At 39.4% G+C, this 23,016-nt stretch overlaps 1 protein-coding gene across 2 annotated transcripts in view; it reads right to left on the reverse strand.

The window, feature by feature from the left end:
• MEGF10 (multiple EGF like domains 10) overlaps positions 1–23,016 on the reverse strand; it is a 178,351-nt gene that overhangs the window by 70,978 nt on the left and 84,357 nt on the right. For both annotated transcript variants that reach the window (XM_006764371.2, XM_015564370.1), the window contains exon 5: positions 11,145–11,237. In XM_006764371.2, the coding sequence (XP_006764434.1) occupies positions 11,145–11,237 (93 nt within the window). The remainder of the gene's footprint in view (positions 1–11,144; positions 11,238–23,016) is intronic.

Genomic DNA, 23,016 nt, shown 5'->3' on the forward strand with positions numbered 1-23,016 from the left:
GCTGCTGATGCCTGAACGGTATGTGGAATGAAGTGGGCGGGCATCGGGAGGCCACTATGGCACGGGGCAAGCACTATGGGCAGTCTATCTGAAGTATACCTGGCGTATAAGACGACCCCCCACTTGGAGGCATATTTTTCAGGGCCAAAAAATCGTCTTATACGCCAGCAAATACGGTATGTATTTATTGCCATTTTCTTGTTCATGTTTTTTATCTTTTTTCCCCTTGTTCTTCTTCTTCTTCTTCAAGAAGACCCTTTAACATTTCATATAATACTAGTTTGGTAAAATGATTTAAAAGTGTGTATGTATATGGGGTTGGGGGAGGGGGATTTTGACCAAAAAAGGAAAACGGTGGTTAGTTGTTTTTTTATTATTTTCATTGAATAAGTTTACTAGTATTTTAAAAAATGCTTTGACAATCACAAGCAATAAGAAACCAGATATGATCATAAAAGATATGTGTGTTATGTGCCATTGTGTCACCTTTGACTTCTATGAATGAGTGAGGTCCCCAATGTCCTGCCCTTAACAGCCCTGCTCAGCTCCTGCAGACTCATGGCTGTAGTTTCTTTTATAGAGTCAACCCAACACATATTTGGTTTTCCTCTTTTCCTGATGCTTTCTATTTTTCCCAGCATTATTGTTTTTTCAAAAAAAAAACAACCCTACCTTCTCATGATGTGTCCTGTAGGACAGCTTCAGTTTTGTCCATTTGCCTCCAGTGATGTTTCTGGCTTAATTTGCTCTAGAAGCCACTTGTTCATCATTCTGGCAGTCCATGGTATCCATAGAGCTCTCCTCCAATATCATATTTCAAATGAATTTAATTATAAAATAAACCAGGGGACTTAATTTCAGCCAATTAACAACATAACCTCATAAAGGAGAGGTATGTATCTCTACTAAAATCGGCTATTAATCTGCTCCATTTTACAGGTGGGGTAACAAGTGAGGCTACAGGATCACCTAATATATATGGTATCATTACTTCACTCTAAGCAGAACAACCAGGAAGCACATTATTGCTGTGAGAAAATGGTTGATATGTGATTTGAAATAACTTGCAGTTTGAACTTATTTGCCTTATTTCTTAGTTTCCACATCATTTGGGTACAAATTAACAGCTGAGTTCCATATTGTCATACAAAATGTGCACCTTGAAAAGTAATATATGCAAGTTTTGATGAGAAATTGTTAAGCATTCTCCACTCAAATTAGGGCTGACTTTCAAAACCTCTCATAGTTCTGGGGCCACCATTTCAGGAGTCATACCCCATGTGAGTTAGAATCCTGATGCTTATACTACTACTTTTCCTCTCTTGAGTCTGAGGAGCTCCCACATCTACATCTTCCTCAATGTTCATGGAAACTACATCTGGTTCATCTCTCCTGGCATCTAGTTTCAGGGCAGCTTCCAATTAGTGGGCAAGGAAGGGAACTTCTGCTAAGTCACCAAAGATAATGAGCCTACAAGATACTAGCCGAGGTGAATCCTGAAGTCACAGGAGCCTGAGCTACCTTAAGGCCCCTGGAGGAAAGACTTTAGGTCATGCCTTTCTCTAGACCGCAGTGGTCGCCAACCGGTGGTCCGTGAGGTCCAAAAAGTTGGCGACCGCTGGTTTAAGGAAGACATCTGACCATTTCTTAACTTCTCCAAATATGTTGCTTATACACAGGCCCCAAAAATGTATACACACTTTAACAACTGATAGCTCAATTGATGTTTCTTTCTTTTCAGATTTAACCCATTGGAATTTATAATGTATAATAAGTGTGCATTATACAATATACACTTACAGGTCACCTGGTCTCACTAGGGAGAACTGACTTCAGTGGGGCCCAAGTAGATGCTGCAGCAAGGAGACAACTGTGATAACCAATTATAAGAGCAATTCCACTTCTGGGTACTTACCTGAAGAAACCCGAAACACTAAATCAAAAAACATATATAGCCACATGCTCATTGCAGCATTATTTACAATAGCCAAGAAATGAAAGCAACCTAAGTGTCCATCAACAGATGAGTGAATAAAGAAATGGTGCATATATACAATGGAATATGAGTCAGCCATAAAAATGAAAGAAATAATGCCACCTGCAAAACATGAATGGACTTAGAGGATATTGTGCTGAGTGAAACAAGTCAGACAGAGGAAGACAAATACCATATGGTTTCACTTCTATGTGGAATATAAAAAACAAAATAAACAAGTAGAACAGAAACAGTCTCATAGACACAGAGCATTTTGATAATTTCCAGATTGGAGGCGGGTAGAGGTGGGATGGGTGATAAAGGTAAAGGGAATAAGAAGTACACGTTGGTAGTTACAGAATAGTTATGAGGATATAAACTACAGCATATGTAATATAGTCAATAATACTGTAATAACTATGTATGGTGTCAGATGGGTGCTAAATTTATTGAGGTGATCACTTTGTAAGTTATATAAATACCTATTCACTAGGTTATACACCTGAAACTAATATAATACTGTACATCAACTGTAATTGAAAAATAAAAAATTACTTTAAATAAATAAATATATTTAGTTACTAAAAAAGATAAAATATCTAGAGCTTCCAAATTAATCAAAACATAGTAGATATTTTAAGTTGCTGTCTGTGAGAACACAGGGAAGGATACAAGTCTTAATATAAACCAATTTAGCCTCTAATTAAGAAGGGGATGGTGGCTTGGATTTGGGTGGCAGCTCCATCAACCTGATTTCTAAACTAATTCTGACAGAGATGGGTATGTTAATGACAATGCGAAAAGGTTAGATTTGGTCATATTTTGAGGTTGAACCAAGATTTTCTGATAAATTGATGTCAAGGAATATTACACAAAACAACAACATAATAACAAAAAAATCAATAGATGGTGTGGAGTAGGGTTAAATAACATGCCAGCCCAGCCGTGTCTTCACACCCATTGCAAGTGAACTGACTAGCATAGGAACATAAATGTCCACAGTGCTCTTACTGTGCCAGAAGCAATGTAAACCCGAATTTATCTGGTAAGGATGGACATCCCTGGTCAGGTGTTGGAAATCACACACACACACACACACACACACACACACACACACACAAAACAACAACAACAACAACAAAGTAAAACCTTCACTAGGGTTTCTTGGGAAGCCTCCTGGCAAGTGACTATGGGCAGAGAGGCTTCTGCTAATGAAGGGTGTCACCTACAGGACGAAATGAGATGGCCACGAAGAGCTACCCCATCCACTGTTTAGTCTAAAGACCAGACTGCTGTGAAGAAGTCTGGTGGTAGCCCCGTGCGTCACATAAGAAAGTGAAAGTACCATTTATTTCGCCATTATTATGCTGCCAGGCACAGCGCTGAGCACTGAACGGGTGTTGTGTCATTTAATGCTCACAAGAAAAGGAAGTAGGTACTCTCACCCTTATTTGAAGCATGAGGGAAGTGAGGCTCAGAAACAGCTCAGAGAGGAGAGCAGCTGAGACTACGGCCGTTCAATTCCAATCTGGGGTTGGAGGAAGGCGGGGAGGAGGCGCTCTGCCCATCCAGAGAGTAACCAAGCACAGCCCAGATTTTAGGCTCCTTTAGAAAGCAAAATCAGCAGTTTCTGTTTGTAACCTCTATCAAAATATTTGGGCAATCCGTCAGTGAAACTGCTTTCGGGCAGTTCTGCTCAACCATTGTGAACTCAATCCTTCCCACCCATCATCAATGCCCTGCCCCCGTGCCCCTGAAGCCCAATGATCTACTCTTATTCTTGCTGCTCCATCAACCTGATTTCTAAAGTAATTCTGACAGAGAGATGGGCATGTTAATGGCCTGCCTCCAGGACTGGGCTGTGAGTGCCTTCTCTCCCAGACAATATCGATCAGACTATTGTGCCCAGTCAATAGTCCTTTACAACAAACCTTGCTGGGGAATAAGTCAGCTTTTGTGCCTATGATTTCTGGCTTGTAACAGCCTTCAAATGGACTCCCCAATTCGAATATCCTGCAGGCAAAGTCTTACTACTTAGTGCTTTGCGGAGTGCCTTCTTTATTTTTATAAAAGGTTATCGGTGTTCCTAATGTGGTACCTGAAAAGTGTGTGAGCTAGTCTTGCCTCCTAGGCATGTTTCCACTACTTCAGAGTACATTCAGCCAGAAATGCTATTGATGACGATACAACTCTAGTTTTGATTTTCTAAACCAAACGTAATTTCCACTTTTGCCTTTACTTGGTCCTAATGTCAAAAGCCTGGGGAACAAGCATTTGAGAACTACTTGCTGGCTGCTGGCTGGTTTAGTACTTTCTCAGGAGTTCTGAATGTGCCCTACAGCCAGAGGACAAATAAATTTCTCTATAGACGTTTAGAAAATCATAAATAGGAGTATATAGGTTGGGAGAACAAATGTGTTATTGTAACTCATACAAAAGCTTTAAAGGGTTTCCAACACTAAGAAAGGTTGTGGGGATTGCATGTATGTAGCTATTGGAGTCAATCACTCATAGAAACACAGACTTGAAAGGGGTTGTAAATATAATCTGGCCCAACGTTCTTAATATTACAAATGAGGAAATTAAAAATTACAAACGAGGCCAACCAAAATGGTGTCCTTTGGAATTCCCCATCTCTAATGTTAGTTTGCCCTCAGCATCTCTCAGAAATTTTATTTTAATATTTGGTGTTTTCAACACCAGCCTCCTGCTCTCATTTCTCTCAGTGCCCCTTGTCACTTTCACCAAACCTCCTTTCCAACTTCAGGAGGCACCATACCCTTGTGGTTGAAGTTAATGGCTCTCAGTGAGATGTGAGTCTGTCTCCATTGTTTACTAAGTGTATCAACTTAGGCAAGTCATTTAATTTTTCTGCACTACCATTCACTCATCCATAAAATAGGAGCAAGAATTGTAACCATTTCATTGTCTGTTGTGAGCATTAAATGTCGTTCCTATAAAGCCCTTTTACTGATGCTTGGCACATTTTAAGTGCTCTATGAAAGAGAACAGTCATTGGCATTATCAATGTGACCCAACTTCTGCTCCCCTTAGTCTCAGCAGATGATCTCTCCTCCAAGTTTACCAAGAGAATGAGGAAAGGTCACCAAATATGGACTCCCTCACCCACTAGCACCTCTGACACTAGAAACCTATGGACATCCCTGACCAACACTGTTTCCCGCTCATTCTGTTGCGAATGGGAAGTACTTCTTCCTGCCAATCAGTTCCTGGGATCCCATCCCACCCCCCAACTGTCTCCTAAGGAGCCTTGTTCCTTCAATTAAATGGTTTTCTCTCTCAACTGAATCTCCAGCTTCCCTCCCTTTTCTTTCACCTTCTGCTCAGCCTCTAAACCTTTTTCACCGGAAAACATAAACAAAAACAAACAAACACAAAGCTTCCCGTGAGCCTCCCTTGCCTTTCACTAACTCCCTCTTTGCTCCTCCTCGTTGGCTTCTCAGCTAACTTTCTAGAAGAGTAGTCTATATCAGCTTCTTTCCCTTCCCCTCACCTACAGCAATACACGAGGTCCTTCTTGCCCTAGTGCGCCCAGAAAACCTCACACTACCTTGCCCAACTCTGCTTAGGCTTCCTCAATCCACCGCTACGACTGAGGCTGTTTTCTTCCTCACAATGAGACATTCACGCTGCTGTCTACCTTTCTCCAAGCATGAGCTTCGTCCCACATTTGTTTCCTTATCCCCAGCATCCAATACAGTTCCTTGCACACAGTAATCACTCATGAATACACAAATGACCTTCTCAGAATCATAGAGAATCATACGGTTCATTTAATCTAATTAAATGGAACAAACATTTACTGTGCTCCAACCATATACCGGGCACAATGGAGCCTGAAGAGATTAATAACACACAGCCCCTGCCCTCCAGGAGTTGTTTGTCATCCAGTGAGGGAGGAATAGGAATAAAGGACTGACGATGGAACAGAGAGATTGATGAGGGAACGGGTAACAGAGAGAGAGAGAGAGAACAGGAAAGAGAGGAGCGAAAAGAGATGGAGGTAAGATAGATTAATGTCATATAGGCTAGGGTATACATTAGGATGCCAATAAAAGTAAAATATGTGTGTGCTTTTTAAAAAAATCATTTCATCAAATTTAAAAAGAAGCAATATGTCCGAGTCTAGTCAAATAAATCTTGATTTCACTCCGGGGGGAACAAACTCTGTACAGTTCTCTGACACACCTGGTTTTTTATACAGAGAATACACTGAGACCAGGAATTCTGACTATATATCACATATAGGAACCCTGCCCTCCACTGACAAAGTGAGCAGATTAAATTTCCAAGGGATGCCTTTGTGAACCTGTACATATAAAGGTATCTGTTAGTCCCTTAATCTCCTGAATATATGAGGGGGGAAAATACAGAGAGATAGTTCTGGGTGACAGTTACCAATTTATGGCCATCTGGTCATTTTAGCCTCTTAGTGTAAATAAAGTACTTACTCTTCTGGATATAATGATTGATTCTGATTTTCAAGAGGAAATTGGGTTGCTACATGAAACCAAGAAACTCTGATATGGGCACCTCTTAGTAATTCCATGCCCACTAAGAAAGGTTAACAGAAAACATCAATAATTTATTTAAAGGTAAGACAACTGAGAATTCAGGTCATTCAGGAATGGGGCTGAAATCACTCCACCATGTAAGGAGCCACAAGCAGGTGGGCTCTGGGCTGAGAAAGGGTGGGCACACAATGCTGAATGGAGAAGGGAGGTGCATATACAATGACAGCCTTGTGACTAGTTACAGAACAGGGGCCTGCTGCAGTTTTTAATAGTTTCTATTGGCTTGTTATATGAATACATTCTTTGTAGATGTTATTTTCTTTTCCCTCTCTTTTCATTTTCATTTTATTTTATAAACAAGTTGTTGAGCATTAACTTTAGTATCTAGATAAAATGTGTGTAGAAGTGTACATAGAGGAGCTGGGTAACCAAAGGCATGGATTGCAATGGCTATCACTTTATTGCCTCTCAGTACTGAACTTTTCCTTCATTGCAGGCTCTACAAAAATGGATCTGGGCCCTTTAGATATTCTTCCTTTTCCAGCTAGCTGAGTGTGAAGAATTTTCTTTAGAGGGCACAGGAGAGACATTCTAGGAGGAAAGCTATCTGCAGTGTTCCAATGTGCTACCTCAACTGATTCCTGAAGCGCATGTGGCTTCTCCAGCCTCCAGGGCCTGCCCTGGAAGCACAGTGGGACTGGCTTCTGCAGCATCTGACTGTGTGGCAGCTTTCACTGAGCACCGTTTCTGCAAAAGGGGCAGCTTCTGCAGCCCAGCGCTAGGTCCTGCAGCACAGGCAGCTTGTTAGCATCCAGCTCCTGCAACACACTGGCTAGCAGAACCCATGAGCCAGCAACTGTCCCTGGGTACCCCTGGGGCTTTGATAGCAGACACTTCTCTATCCAAAGCTTTTCCAAGTGTCCTGGAGGGCAGATTTCCAGCAGGTTCTGCAAGAACAGTACTCCGGCAGCCTCTCTGCCATTCAGTGAGCTGTGGACGTGCCTTCTCTAAGGAGGTCTGGATCGCACCCCCGTGGGGCTTCCTTTGGGGCACTTTATCTCAGCTCTAAGAGTAGAGGCTGCTCCTTATGTCAGCTGCCTTTGCATTGTCTTGAGTCCTATTTACTTCTTACTAGCCGATCCCTCATTACTCCAATCCCCTGTGGTAGTTCATAATCCTTCTTAATAAACTCTCCCTGTTAAAGTTACTATGTGTCCCAGTAGCAATGAGCATTCCCAGCACACTGATTTTCGTTTCTAAATACCATTTCCCAATGGCTCATTCTAGGACTGAGGCAGGAAAAAACACAAAATAAGCTTGGAGTACCCTGTAGTACCAGAAAGTAAGGAAGTGCTCAAAACAAACCAGCAGAAACAAACAGAATGCAGGGGGCATGTCAACAGGACCCAGAGCCACCCAAAGGAACACCCAATCTCCAAAGTTGGAACAACTTGAGCAAAAAAATAACATACTGTTGGTGTATAACCCAAAATATCAATATAATTGTATATGAGCCCATACTGATATAAATAAGTGATTGAATGAATAGGGGAAAGACAAATCTTCCTCAAAAAGAGCTCCAAATAACATAGGTAGACACTCACCCCTCGAAGACTAAGGCTTAATTCCTGCCTTTCACCCTTAAGGGAAGGCTAGACTTAGTGACTTGCTTTTTAAAGAACAGATTAGGGAGAGCGAAAAATAGTGACTTTATGTGGAGAAACCTGACAAACACTACACATCAGCAAGCGATGAAGGGTAACCAAGTGATGATATCACCAGTCATGTCATATGAATGTCATGAAATCCCTGATATGATGTGATGAGAAGGGCACGTCAACTCCATGGTATTCCTTTCAAAACCCATAACCCCACCGTGAGAAAAACACCAAACACTAACTGAGGGGCATTCTACAGGATACCTGGCCAGTGATTTTCAAGGCTACCGAGGTTAGGAAAAACAATAACTGAGAAACTGTCACACATCAGGAGTCAGGGAAGACAGGACAATGAAAAGCAGTATGGTGCCTTGGATTTGGATCTGGAACAGAAAGAGACATCAACAGAAAAACTGATGAAATACAGATAAAGTCTGGAGTTTATTTAACAGTGATGTACTAATATCAGTTTCTCAGTTTGACAAACTAATGGTCAGACATTAACAAGGGGAAAAACTGGATGCAGTCATTTGGGAACTCTACTATCTTTGCAAATTTTCTATAAATTTAAAATGGTTCCAAACTAAAAGCTTTAGTGAAAAAATAATTATTGAGGTTTCTGTCTCCTGATTGATACAAGGAACTGCTCTGATTGTCAAAGCAATCATTTTATGGTTCTAATATATATCACCAAATATATATGTAAGAATAACCAGAGAAGAGGTGACATAGAAATAAACTCTTTGAAAATTAGACTATTTTAACTCTGTTACTAGATAGATTACTAGTGCATGCATTTTATTGCAAAAATTATCTGGCCAAGAGTAATAAGTAAATTATACAACTCCTAATTAGTGACAGTAGAGTAACTGCCACAGACAAAATCGAGGTAACAAGACCCAGTGCTCCAGCTCAGAATAGCATTTTCTTATGTGCTTAGAAAAGGTGTCAGAAATGCTTTTCTCCAAACATCTTTGAAGATGTCAAATAACAGTCCATGTTTACTTATGCCTTTGATCATTATAAATAAACCAAAACATGAGTTGTAGAGAATAAATAAAAGTTGAGTCAATATCACCTTCCAGGATTGAAAGAACATGTGTTCTCAGTATTCTAGGGGCTTTCTTCAAAAGGGAGTCAACTCCAAAATGAAGCAGTTTATTTTCAAGAAGGCCTAACCTGCAAAATAAAACACTATCTTATATTCCAGGAGGTCTGAACCAGTTCTCAAGAATCTGAAACCCATGTAGGCTTTTGTTTTGTTTACACACTCTTAATCTGATCTCTTAGCTTGACATAGGCTGCAGTCCTTGGGAGACAGAGTATAAATACAGCTGAAATTATTCCACAGCATTCTTGCCCTGGAATTAGCAACAAACCTCGCTTTCCAAATGACGAATACATCCACTCTTCTCTTGCCCACTAGTTGATAGAATAATGTTATTTTTCCTCAAAATGTGTAGGCACAACTGATTTTTAAGCTGGAAAAGTTCATGAAAGCCACATCGCATTTGAGGTCAGTCGGGCAGAAAAATGGACATGAGCCAACTCCCACATCCCAAACATTTTGCCTCAATGGCATGTGAACAGAATGCCTACTCTTCTGATCTCGAACAGAAGCACAACAAAACCCTGCAGAACAGTTATGCACTGGGACTGGAAGCCCATCAGGGACAGAAACTCTCTCTCTCTCTCTCTCTCTCTCTCTCTCTCTCTCTCTTTCTTTCTTTCTTTCTTTCTCTCTCTCTCTTCTCTCCCCCGTCATTTACCCCCACTGCTGCTTAAGATACAATGAAAGGGCTCTTTCACACAGAATGTTCTGTGCACAGACAGCACAAGGGGCAGCCAAGAGACCACAAAACTGAAACAAGTAGTTCTAACAAGATAAACAGTCATTTCCCCATCCCAAATGTGAGCAAGTAAAAATTCCTAAACCCGGCTTACCTAGACAGCTGGAAGTCCGTTTGGACTAGTTTCAGAAAACTGTTTTGTAGCAATGAGGACACATTTGTGCTGCCATGACAGCCTGCTAATTTTTAAAACTATTATTTCCTTTCTCTAAATATGACGGTCCGTTCTTTACAATTTAGTTGCTCTTTGAGTCCCTCTCACATTTTTCAAGGCAAATAGTGTGGTGAAGGCCTGGGGTGGGACAGGGGGCTAGTGGAGGGTGGGATGTGGGGAAAATAGGGGACATCTGTAATACTGTCAAGAATAAAAGATAAATGTAAAAAGAAGAATTATGAAGGAACAAGAAATATACACAATTACACACACAGCAACAAATTAGCCAGAAAACTTTTAAGTTTTAACTGTGAAATTTAGAAAAGCAACTGCACTACATGACATTCCATCATTTAATACTCATAATAAAGAATATGAGATTTTAAATGCAATCTGCTTATAGTCCAAATAGTGTTATTTTAGAATTGTAATTTTAACATGAAACAGATGACATACTATATTCTGTTCATGAATTTTTATTTATTACCAATATTTCTCCCCAATGTTATCTCAAGCAAGTGCTCATTATTTGCATCTCAAAATGCAGAGAAAAATCGGTTAAGCATTGAAAATATCCATTCTACTTCTTCTGAGTTAAGACCAGAAAGTAGCCAATTTTAATCACCAAGCAAATATCATAGATAAATCAACAAGTGGAAACAGGAGTTAGACTACAATAGCTATGTCACCACGACTGCCTTACTCTGGCAAATGTACTGGTATTTACGGAAGCGTCAGCATCAGGTTATTGAAATCTTCCTTCCAAGTATCTTTCTTTGTACTCAGTTAACAGCTCTGGATCTAATAACTTGCACAGATTTAAAGGAAACTCTATTAATGGGTTGGGTCGGGAATCCTCACTACACTCTGCATCGAGGTGAAACGGGAAACCCAAGGCTCAGGGGAATCTGCAGACAAGGGGCCCTTCCAGCACAAACATCCCAAGACAGACAACAGCAGGTGGGCACTCACCACTGGAGCAGTTGGTGCCCCCCCAGCCAGGCTCACACTGACAGGTGTTTGGAGCAATGCAGCGACCATGGACACATTTATCTGCACAGTGGGCTGTCGGAGAGAAAAATCAATCAAATGAGGAACGTTGGCACGAGAAAAACCCCCAACAACACAGCTGTTTCCCATCCCGGTCTCAAGTATCACTTAAAAACAACATGCACGCTTGATAATTTCCTTCAATCCATGCCTCAGCCCTCTTGCAGTCTGCGGTGGAACCAAACAATTCCCTTCCTATTTTGATAGCTCCAAATAAATTCCTTCATTTTTGCTATTTAACTCTACTTCATGCTACATTAGGAAAGAAGTTTCAAGGGAAACTGCCTAATCCAGTTTAAAAAAATGATCAGTGACGACCAAATATATCCTCTTTGTTTCGGGAGATGAGTATGTGGCTGTGAATGCAGAGGCAAATCACAAAGCAAGATATTAGGGCTCCAGGGCGACTGAGCAGACAGATGTTTCCCTGTTACCTTCACCAGAAACAATAGTTAATCCCTCTGTGCATACGCTATTCACAACTGCAACACAGGAGAACTACATGCCCTTTTCCTATTGCAGGAGAATATTTGAAAAATGTCACCCAGGTCTTAGGAAACAGTAAATCTAAATTCCTCTTTCATTAGCAACTATCTTAGCTCTGCCCCAATTCCTGTAGGTAAGGGGGATCATTGCAGACATGAGTGGATGAGTAGTCTGGTGATTTCCAAAGCCAAGTTCAGTGGGATGACAGAAAGGGCTCTCAAAAATATTATTCTGTGCTGAACATTAATGAGCATTACCTTCAACCTTAGTGCCACTCACATTGATTAAATATTTTTAAATACCCGGATATATAAGTAATAATGAGAACAATTTGGAAGAGTTTGGGGTTAAGATACTCCAAAACTCTATGTAAGGATGAGATAAGGTACCACATGCTTTAGGGATATGTTTTAATTCATGTCTTATTACAAGAACAAAACAGGTCTACTATCCAAACATAAAATACCAATAAGCAAAACAAACCTCATCTCCAGTTCCACCAACTAGTAATATTTTTGTGTAGGTGTAAACTTTCAGGAATTTTTTTCCTATATATTTTTCTCCTCAAAGAAAAGAAAAACAGAATCATAATATTTTTCAATTTGCCTTTCCACTTAATATAATGGAAAAATCTTTCCATGTCATTAAATATTTTATGTGATTTATATACTGGATGTGTGTGTGTGTGTGTGTGTGTGTATACATATATATTATCTATATTGCTGCACCAAAAATGAAAATGATAATCACTCCTACGTTTTTTATCAAAAAGATTTAGACATCAGGAAATGACATTATAGGAGAAGAGACAGCAAAAAAAAATGTGGAAAGAAAAACAAATGAAAATGAGGTCTGTTTGGATGCATTGTTTGGAGCAATAGCTTTGGAAAGTGACAGAGAAAGACCTTGAAAAACAAACCAAGGTGTTAAGATTTTATTCTGAGAATTATCTGGAAATATTCTAATAAAAAATATAAATTTATTACAAAAAAACCATCAGGTAGAGGACACCACAACAGAATGAAGTGACCATAAATTTCAGGAAATGGAGGCTCACTTACATCACCAGAAAATTTTTTGAGCTCCCAGGCAATTTGGTGAGGGGTGCCAGGCCAGGTGAGCTGGGGATGTTGGCCCAGAGTAGAAATTCTGACATAGAGTTGGAAGGAGATGCTTAGGAACTTCACCATATTTTTTTCAGACAATTTCATATTTAATTGTAATTAAAAGTGAAATCTGCCTGAAATGTGTACTCTGCCCAACAATGTGCTGACATTCTTCCAGGTTAAGTAAGCATGTGCCAGCCTCAGGGCTCAGTGTCTCCTGCTACGTCCATGCATGAGTTTGATACTGTAGATGTACTGTTCATTTGTAAGGTCATAGCTCTGTCGTAGTCTTTCTTTCAGATTTAGACATGCGCAAGCAAGCCAGAAAACTACCATAACTGGATAGGAAAAGATTAATTTAATGCCACAGGAGGCTCACGTCTAACCATACAGGATATGTCATTGCATCCAGTGTCTTGGATTGCAAATGGGCACTGTATCACACTGTTACATGGTAGAATGCACACACCGGACAGTCTCACTTACAGAGAGTGCTGACACCCACTGTAGACAGGTACATGTGAAAGTGATCACTCGTCTTACGTATTGGCGACATCTCTGCTCGCAGACCCAAATTTACCAATTTCTCCTCCTTTAAAGTACTAAAACAATTTAAAATTCTTTTTGTATGGCTGGAGAATTTTTAAAAGTCAGATGCTATTTGCTTTTAACATGAAACAAGAGTTTTCTGATACACTGTATTTAAAAGAAAACACAAAAATTGGACATAGTAGTTGATAAAAAAAAAAAGTGGCACTCATGTCCTCGAATTTCAAATTCTTGCATTTATTTAAAAGAGTCTTGCTCTCACCAATCACTTTAATGCTAAGGAAATGCTATAAATGTTAAGGTAGACATTTATGTTAATAAAACACTATTTTAGAACATACAGATGGCCAACAGGTACATGAAAAGATGCTTGACATTATGAATCAGAGGAATATAGATCAAGACTTCACAGGTATTAGAATGGCTATTATAAAAAAGACAAAAAATAACAAGTGTTGGAGAGGATCTGAAGAAAAGGAAACCCTCAGAGACAATTGGTGGGAATGTCAATTGGTGCAACCACTATGGAAAGCAGTATGGAAGCTTCTAAACAACTGAAAACATGACTACCATACGATCCACATCTCCACTTCTGGGTATTTACCTGAAGAAAACGAGAACTCATTCAAAAATAAATATGCACCACTATGTTCATTGCAGCATTACTTACTATAGCCAAGATATGGAAGCAAACTAAGTTTTCATGAATGGATCAATAAGTAAAGAAAGTGTGGTGTATATACACAAGGAACTATTATTCAGCCACAAAAAAGAATAAAATCTTGTCATTTGCAATAACATAGATGATCACAAGGGCATTATGCTATGTGAAATAAGTGAGGCATTGAAAGAGAAATACCTTATGATCTCTCTTATATGTGTAATCTTAAAAAAAATCCAAGCTCATGGATACAGGGAAGAAATTGGTCATTGCAAGACGCAAGGGTTGGGGGATAGGAGAAATGGGTAAATTAACTTTTTTTAGTTTAAATAAATTGAATTTAAAAACCTACTACTTTATTTTGTTTTTATATTTTGGGCATCCATATAAGATTTCATTTGACAAAAGAATCAATTTCACCATTTGAAAATTTGAAATTAAGACACTGGATTACATAAGAGCAACCCGGTATTTCATATCTACCTGGGAGGGAGTGGCTATGAGAGGAGAATTTGTGGGTGTTCTGTGGGCAAGTCTCAGTTTATTGCTCTATATCCTTTCATTTTTTCACTTCTTATCTTCCTTTAACATTCTTTTACTACTCATCTTTCTCTTCCCACAAACTACTTCTTCAATATACATAGCTATCATAGAGGCTGCATAATAAACCCTGGTTTTAATTTAGTTGTGTGGAGACCCCAAAGCCTGGTGTGATCCCAAATGATTTCCACTGTACCCTCCTGAATCAACTGGAAGAAAAGTAAGATTGAACAAGCAGGTCTAGCATCTGTTCTCCAATATTGAGATGGGTAAAGAAATGCATATGTTAAACCTGTGCACAGAAGGTCACGCATCAGAACTGCATGTGCTTCAGAATGCTTTCAGATGGCTGAATAATCATATGAATGTTCTCATGTTTGATTCCTGATGGTACAAATTTTGTGTTTTATGAAATTATCATCAAGAAGTTCAATTATAGTAGAAGAAAAAGCTCTAGGAGGGTAACTTTAAACGGTAGACTATTTTTTATGAAACTCTTGAACTAACAAACTCTCATTTGGTCAAAGTCTAAAGCAAAATGTGAATCAATAGCAGAAAACAAATTTGTCTGTAAGTTAGGATTTGGAAGGGGGAAGTTGCTTTCTTAATGATTTTCTTTCTTAATTAAAACTTAAAGCCAATGGAATTATCCCTGAGTATTGAAGCCTAAAGTCAACTAATGATCTAAATCATGAGAAATATGTTGGTAGGGATTCTAAAAGGAAAGGATCTACTTCCCTGCTACAGAATCTACACACAGCCAGGGGTGGGCAAACTTTTTGACTCGAGGGCCACAATGGGTTCTTAAACTGGACCAGAGGGCCGGAACAAAAGCATGGATGGAGTGTTTGTGTGAACTAATATAAATTCAAAGTAAACATCATTACATAAAAGGGTACGGTCTTTTTTTTTTTTTTTTAGTTTTATTCATTTCAAACGGGCGGCCCGCGGGCCGTAGTTTGCCCACGGCTGGTTTAGACTCTCACACAGTGCCATCTCTGCCCCAGGCCCCTATCCCACCAGATGTGGGTTCTCCACATCTAGCAATAGCCTTCACTAGCACCTTTAAGAGCAGCAGGAGCAACAGGAGCTAACATAGGAGAACAGAGTAAACAGTAGAACTCTCTGTCTGTGTTCTCCGATATCCAACTCCCCAAGTTGCAGGAACACTAACTATGGCATAGGTGGTGACAAACACAGACTCTCCCCTCTAGGGGATCAGCCTCATCTTTCTTCTTTCAGCTTTAAATGCCTCCTACTCTGGTTGCTTAACTTCCATGACTAAACTCCACATAAGAAGCCACGGTATCTTAAATCTGTGAATTTGTCCTGTAGAAAATCCACAGTGAACTAGAAAAGAGAAAGGGAACAGAGGTTCCCCTTAGCAAATGTTCAATAGCTCACATTTCAAGGACAGAAGCAAAAGACTCATCATAAAGTGTGGCTTGGGCATTAATGGCAACAGTCATTTTTATTTCTTGTTCATGTCCTTCTTATTTAGAAAAGGTTCATTTAAGCCAGGAAAAGTTAGCAAAGATGATATGGCCTATATAATTTATTTCTCACATCTCTCCTTAAGAAAATCAGTAAGTATCATACTCTGAGTTTTCAGGAGTTTTTTAAGAGATCAGATGTAAGCTGAATCTCTGGACCCACAATAATCACACTGCTGCAGACACATCGAGTTGCAAGGGGTGACCAAGGCTTCCTTTCCCTCAAGAACTGAAAGGCAAGAGACACTGATGAGAAGAACATGCCACATTTTTGAAGTGAAAGCTGTGGACAGCCTGTCTGCCTGATGAACAGGTGAGAACTGACATGATGACCCTGGAATCTTTTCTAATTATGCTCCTGTTTCAGTCTTAGTTCCTAAATCCATTTAAATCCCATTACCAGTGCCATGGACCTCATTGCTTTCACGAGCAAATATTTGGCTTTAATACTGAGAATCACCAACTATACTCAAAAATTTTCTCTTCTGCCACATCCATTTCCCTTTGGATTTACACATAGGGTGTGGCAAAAAGGTGAAAGTAAGAGTGGGCAAAGACTCCTCTATAAACCAATTATATCTTTAAACACAGTACCTACTGTCATCCTAAAGGATAATCAATTACTTTAAGTTAACTTGAAAAATGTTTCCATCATCAAAGTATCCTTTGAAAATAACTGTCCAATAAAACACAAACCTTCCAGCTAACCCATCTTTCCTCATAAGTTCCTTTTATCGTGGTCTTATGAATAAGTCACAAATCTTGTTTTTGCTCATTTATTCCGCGTTGGCATTGAGGAACACAGATAGAGTTAAAGGTGCCTTTACTGAACATCATTCCCACATTTTTCAGACAAGGAAACTGAAACTTGAGAAATGGAATGATGTTCCCAATCGATATAGCTGGTGTGAGAGGCAGAAGCAGGACTAAGCCCTGGTGTCTGACTCCACAGGAACAAAACTTATGGTGGGTTTTATGGGAGCGGGGAGAGACAGGGGTGAAAAAGATGGTAGCGGTTGTGCTGGGCAAGAAACTAGGGCAGATGCATTAGATGGCTAGGAGTCAGAAGTTAGCAGATTCAAATGAGGAAGAGAGAGAAAGCAGATAGTTAACTTCCAAGGTACGAGTAAATTTCATTCACTCAATATTTTTGTTAGAAGCTAACTATATGCAGAGTCTTTACAAAATCTAATTGTTACTACAATGTGGAAGTGCAGACAGGAATAATTTTGTGCCCATATTTCCAAATTATATACTCTACTGCGTTTAATATTTAGTGATGTAGCAGACACACTGCTACTGTGGATCCAAAGACAATAGATCAGGAACTCCTAGTCTGCAGAAAGTCACATAGAGGTCCCTTAAATCCAATAAACATAGACCAGAATGCAGGGGAAATAACAGAGGTATGAGCAAAATACTATGAAAGCACATTTAATAATTCCATTTATATGAAATGTTCACATAGTTAAATCTATAAACAGAAGTGTATTTGTGGTTATCAAGGGCTGGGAGGGATTAGGAGTGAATGTGGGGTTGTGGCTAATGGATACAGAGATTTTTTTCTTTTTTTTGAGGTGATGAAATGTTCTAAAATTGTGTGATGATTGCACAACTTTGAATATATGATAAAAACCACTGAACTGTACACTTTAAATGGTTGACTTGTATGGTATATAAATTATATAAAGCTGTCATAAAAAATAATGTGGGAGCTATGGAAGGAAGCAATTAATTCCAACTTGAGTAAGATCAAGGTGGGTCTCTTGAAAGAGGGCACCCACTTCCAGATTTCTCATTACATAGAAATAATAAACCCTATGTATTTATGTTTCCATTTCTCAAATATTTATTTATTGCAGACAAGCATAATTCCTAATACACTGCCTGTTTGGGAGATATTTCAGGTGAGTCAGTTCCTAAATTAAAAAAAAAATCCATAATAAGATATTATTATTATTTCAACAAATGCCCCAGAAAAAGCATTTGGCAAAATCCAACATTTATTCCTGATTAAAATTCTCTACAAAACAGAACCAAAAAGGAGTTCCCCCACCCTGATAAAGGGCAAATATGAGAAACCTACTACTAATATTATACTTAATAGTAAAAGAATGAATGCTTTCCCACTAAAATTAGGAACAAGACAAGGATGTCTACTCATCATTTCTATTCAGTATTGTACTGGTGGTTGTAGCAAGTGTAATAAAGCAAGAAAAAAAATTTAAAATCCAGATTTGGAATTAAGAAGTAAAACTAGCCGAAACCGGTTTGGCTCAGTGGATAGAGCGTCGGCCTGCGGACTGAAGGGTCCCAGGTTCGATTCCGGTCAAGGGCACGTACCTTGGTTGCGGGCACATCCCCAGTGGGAGATGTGCAGGAGGCAGCTGATCGATGTCTCTCTCTCATCGATGTTTCTAACTATCTCTCTCCCTTCCTCTATGTAAAAAATCAATAAAATATATTTTAAAAAAAAGTAAAACTGACTTTATTTACAGATTATGTAAATATATGTATGTATGTAGAAAATCTGATGGAACCTATAAAAAAAAAGCTACTAAAGTAATGAGAGTTTAAGAAGGCTATAAAAATTAACTTAAAATGAATCATAGTCATAAATATAAAACCTACAAAGTATAAAAATTCTAGAAGAAAACATAGGATAAAATCTTTGTGATGTTGAGTTGGGCAAAGATTTCTTAGATATAGCACCAAAACATAATTGCAAAAGAAAAAAATTAAAATTTGCCCATCAAAATTAAAAACTGCTGCTCTTTAAAAAACACCATTAAGAGAAAAAGAAGATAAGATAGATTGGAAGAAATACTTTCAAAAATATAATCTAATAAAGAATTTAAAAAGAATCTATATATATAAAAGCCTAAGTTATCATCTGACCAGCCGACCATTAGACCATCTGACTGGTAGCTATGATGTTCACTGACCACCAGGGGCAGACGCTCAATGCAGGAGCTGCAGAGCTGCACTGACTTGGCAGCTGCGGTTCTTGGGTGATGCACCTGGAACCAGAGAGGAGGGAGTCCGATTCCAGGGTGCATCACCCAAGAATCACCCTCTTGCAATGTGGAACCCCTCAGGGGATGTGGGAGAGCCAGTTTCAGCCCAATCCCCACAGGCCAGGCCGAGGGACCCCACCAGTGCACGAATTCATGCACCGGACCTCTAGTACAAAATAAAAAACAAAGAGCTCGCAATTACAAATAAACAAATGGCAAAAGATTTGGACATATCACCGAAGAAGATGTACTAATGGCAAATGAGCTCACGGAAAGTTGTTCAATGTCATAAGTCACTAGAACAGCTCAAATTAAAACTATATGTATATATTCAAATGACAAATTAAAAAAATACTATCAAGTGTTGGCAAGGATCTGAAATAAGTGCAACTCGCATACATTTCTAGTGAGATTTTAAAATTGACACCACTTTGGGAAAGTTTGGCAGTTTTTAAAAAAATGTTCATGGACATTTAGATGGTTTCCAGTTTGGCTATTTCAAGTAAAGCATCTTTGAAGTACCAATTGATTCAGCCACACCATTCCTAGGTATTACACAAAAGAAATAAAAATATACATTCATACAAAGATTTGTATAGGAATTGTCAGAGCAGCTTTATTTGAAATGGTAATCCAGACAAAATGGATGAATCTCAAAATGACTATTCTGAGTGAAAGAGATCAGACATAAAAAAACAATAACATACTGTATAATTCCATTTATATAAAGCCCTAGAAAATACAAACTAATCTAGAGTAACAGAAAGCAAATCAGTGGTTACCTGCAGAAAGTGAGGGGCAAGTAGGGGTGGATGGGAGGAATTACAAAGGGGTATGAAAAAATGTTTGTATGCTATGAATAGTTAACTTCATAACTGAGGTGATAGTTTCATGACTGTATACTTGCCATACCTATCAAATTATATACTTAATTTGTCTAGTTATTTTATGTCTTTGTTACCTTAGTAAAACTGTTTAAAAAAAAACAACTAGAGCCATAACCAGTGTGGCTCAGTTGGTTAGAACATTGTCCGATGCACCGAAGGATCATGGGTTCGATTTCTGGTCAGGGCACATACCTAGGTTGTGGGTTCGATCCCTGTTCAAGATCATACAACTAGACTGTGAGAAGAACTTCTAGGGAGGGACAAAGAAAACTCTCTATATACAAAACAGGGCAGATTTATTTTATTTTTACAAAAATCTGAGCTAACACTAAAATACTATACATACTTTGCAAGTTCAATAAGAGTCTGTGGTCACTGATGGATGGGCTCTCCAAATGCTTATGAAGGTATTGGCTTGAGACCTTCCCAAAAATATTTGAGGAAATGTTAATACTAAAACTCACAATGCAATGTTCTACTAAGCTTTTCCTCTACAAAGTGAATGACTTACACAGAAAAAAAAAGTTTGTGTTGAAATAGACTATTGTAATGGATCCCACACAAGGGATTGAAATACCATCTGTGGAGCACATAATCCTATTCATTTAACGGAAAATGGAAAAAGTTTTTAGCTTAATTCCACACATATACAGGCATTATCTATTTTGGCCACGACTCTCGCATTGTTGTCTCTTTAGGTTAAATCAGATTTAAGTAATAAGGAATACGATCCTAATGGACCATAGTTTCAAAAAATTAACAGACACTGGGATAAACTCCTACTTTTCTAAACACAAATTCCTAGCAACTTAGCCTATAGCTGACGATACAAATGCAAACTGATTCAGTTTGGAAAAGATTTCAAAATCATCAGCATACACTTTGGAGAAGAAATCAGAGGGAAGGGACCTTCATCTGGGATAAATCACTTCCCTTGGTCCTGTTATGTTTATGTCTGTGGGGAGAGAATGGTGACTACGGGAAGTGCCACACCAGAATCTCTGTTTTTAGAATGGCCTTCATCTTGGTCCAACCACTCTCTACAGAGCCATGGAATTCTTTCACAGATACCCCTTCCCACAGCATGTTTTCCACCACATGGCATTTCCCTCAGTCTGCCCTATTTCATCTTGCTGACACTTGTTTCCAGATACTTTGCTTCTGCTTACCCAATGCATTAGAATCACACGTTAATAACAGAGGCCACCCCCAGGGGGAGTTAAGAGGGCAGTGGCAACCATTGAGGCTACCAGTTTTTCCATTCAGTGTCCTCATCCCTTCTCCCTCCTCCCTCCTCAGTGGTGTTCCCCCAGACATTTATTTGCTTTTGGATTCTGGTGCCCTTATGTTCTTTCTATTCTCCTTTCCTGTCTACATTAGCTTGAGAATAAATGGAATTCTCATACTCAAGAGTCAATGACTAATAATAACAGCTATGCTTTTCCCTAGTCAAAGACATCTGCATTTCAGTGTCAAGGCCCTAAGCCACTGCGTAAATTAAGTGGTAGAATTTCTTCAAAAGGGGCAGAATTAAGGGTCTGAGAGAAACCACCAGGACCTTTGCTACTAGAACACGCCTCAGAAAACCAAGGAACATAAACTCAGATGCCTCCAGGAGCCAGGTGGCATCAAAAAGATGAGTAAGCAGGTCAGGGAAAACTCATAGAGCGCTTGTTCATCAAAAAGATATAGATCCAGGGGGGTAAAAGGTATAAACTTCCAGTTATAAAATAATGTCATGAGGCCCTAGCAAGTTTGGCTCAGTGGATAGAGCGTTGGTCTGCAGACTGAAGGATAATGGGTTCGATTCCAGTCAAGGGCACATACCTCAGCTGCAGGCTCCTTCCCAGCCTGGACCCTGGTCAGGGTGCTGCAGGAGGCAACCAATCAATGTGTTTCTCTCATATTGATGTTTCTCTTTGTCTTTCCCTTTCTCTTCCACTCTCTCTAAAAGTCAGTTGAAAAATATCCTCAAATGAGGATTTAAATAAATAAATACAAAAAATAATGTCATGAGGGGTAATGTAAAGCATGATGACTATCCTTACTAATAAAAGACTAAGTAGCTGTCATGCCCTCACGTGTGATGCCCCCATGCCATCACAAGATGGCTGTGTGCACAGTGGAGGCAGGCTTCCCATGGCCCTGCACGTGTGCCGTGGGGGCGGGGTCTCAGCTGCTGCTCCGCACAGCTTCCCCGAGGCTTCCCATAGCCTTGCGTGCCCGCCACGGAGGCTGGACCCCTGGCTCCAGCCTATCTTTTTGGGGCAGTGAGGCCAGGAAGAGGTGGGGAGGCGGGGAGGCAGGGAGGCAGGGAACCTGATCGGCCCTGATTGCCAGCCAAACCTAGGGACCCCACTGTGCATGAATTTCATGCACCTGGCCTCTAAGTAGTTAATAATACTGTATATTGTATATTTAAAAATTTCTAAGAGAGTACATCTTAAAAGTTCTCATCACACAAAATTTTGTAACTATGTATGGTGACATGTTAACAAAACTAACTGTGGTAATCATATTGTAATATACACATATATTGAATCATTATGTTATATACCTGAACTAACATAATCTGTCATGTATATCTCAATTAAAAATAAATAAATAAAAGAGAGGCTCCTTTTTATTATCTTCTGTCTATTGCCACATAAAAATGTCAAGCCATGGCTGGGCTAGTGTGGGTCAGTGGTTGAGTGTTGACTTATGAACCAGGAAGTCACAGTTTGATTCCTGGTCAGAGCACATGCCTGGTTGCAGGCTCAATCCCCAGTAGTGGGTGTGCAGGAGGCAGCCAATCAATGATTCTCTCTCATCATTGATGTTTCTCCCTCTCTCTCTCTCTCTCTCCCTACCCCGCTTCCTTCCTCTCTGAAATCAATAAAAGTATATTTTTTAAAAATGCCAAGCCATGAACCCAAAGAGGCCCATTTCAAAACACACCATAATTAAAATGCCAAAGATTAAAGACAAGAGAGAATCTTAAAAAGAGCAAGAGAAAAGCAGTTAGTTACCTACAAGAGAGCTTCCATAAAACTCTCAGCTGATTTCTCAACAG

Source organism: Myotis davidii, unplaced genomic scaffold (assembly GCF_000327345.1).
Source record: "Myotis davidii unplaced genomic scaffold, ASM32734v1 scaffold159, whole genome shotgun sequence".
Taxonomy (NCBI): domain Eukaryota; kingdom Metazoa; phylum Chordata; class Mammalia; order Chiroptera; family Vespertilionidae; genus Myotis; species Myotis davidii.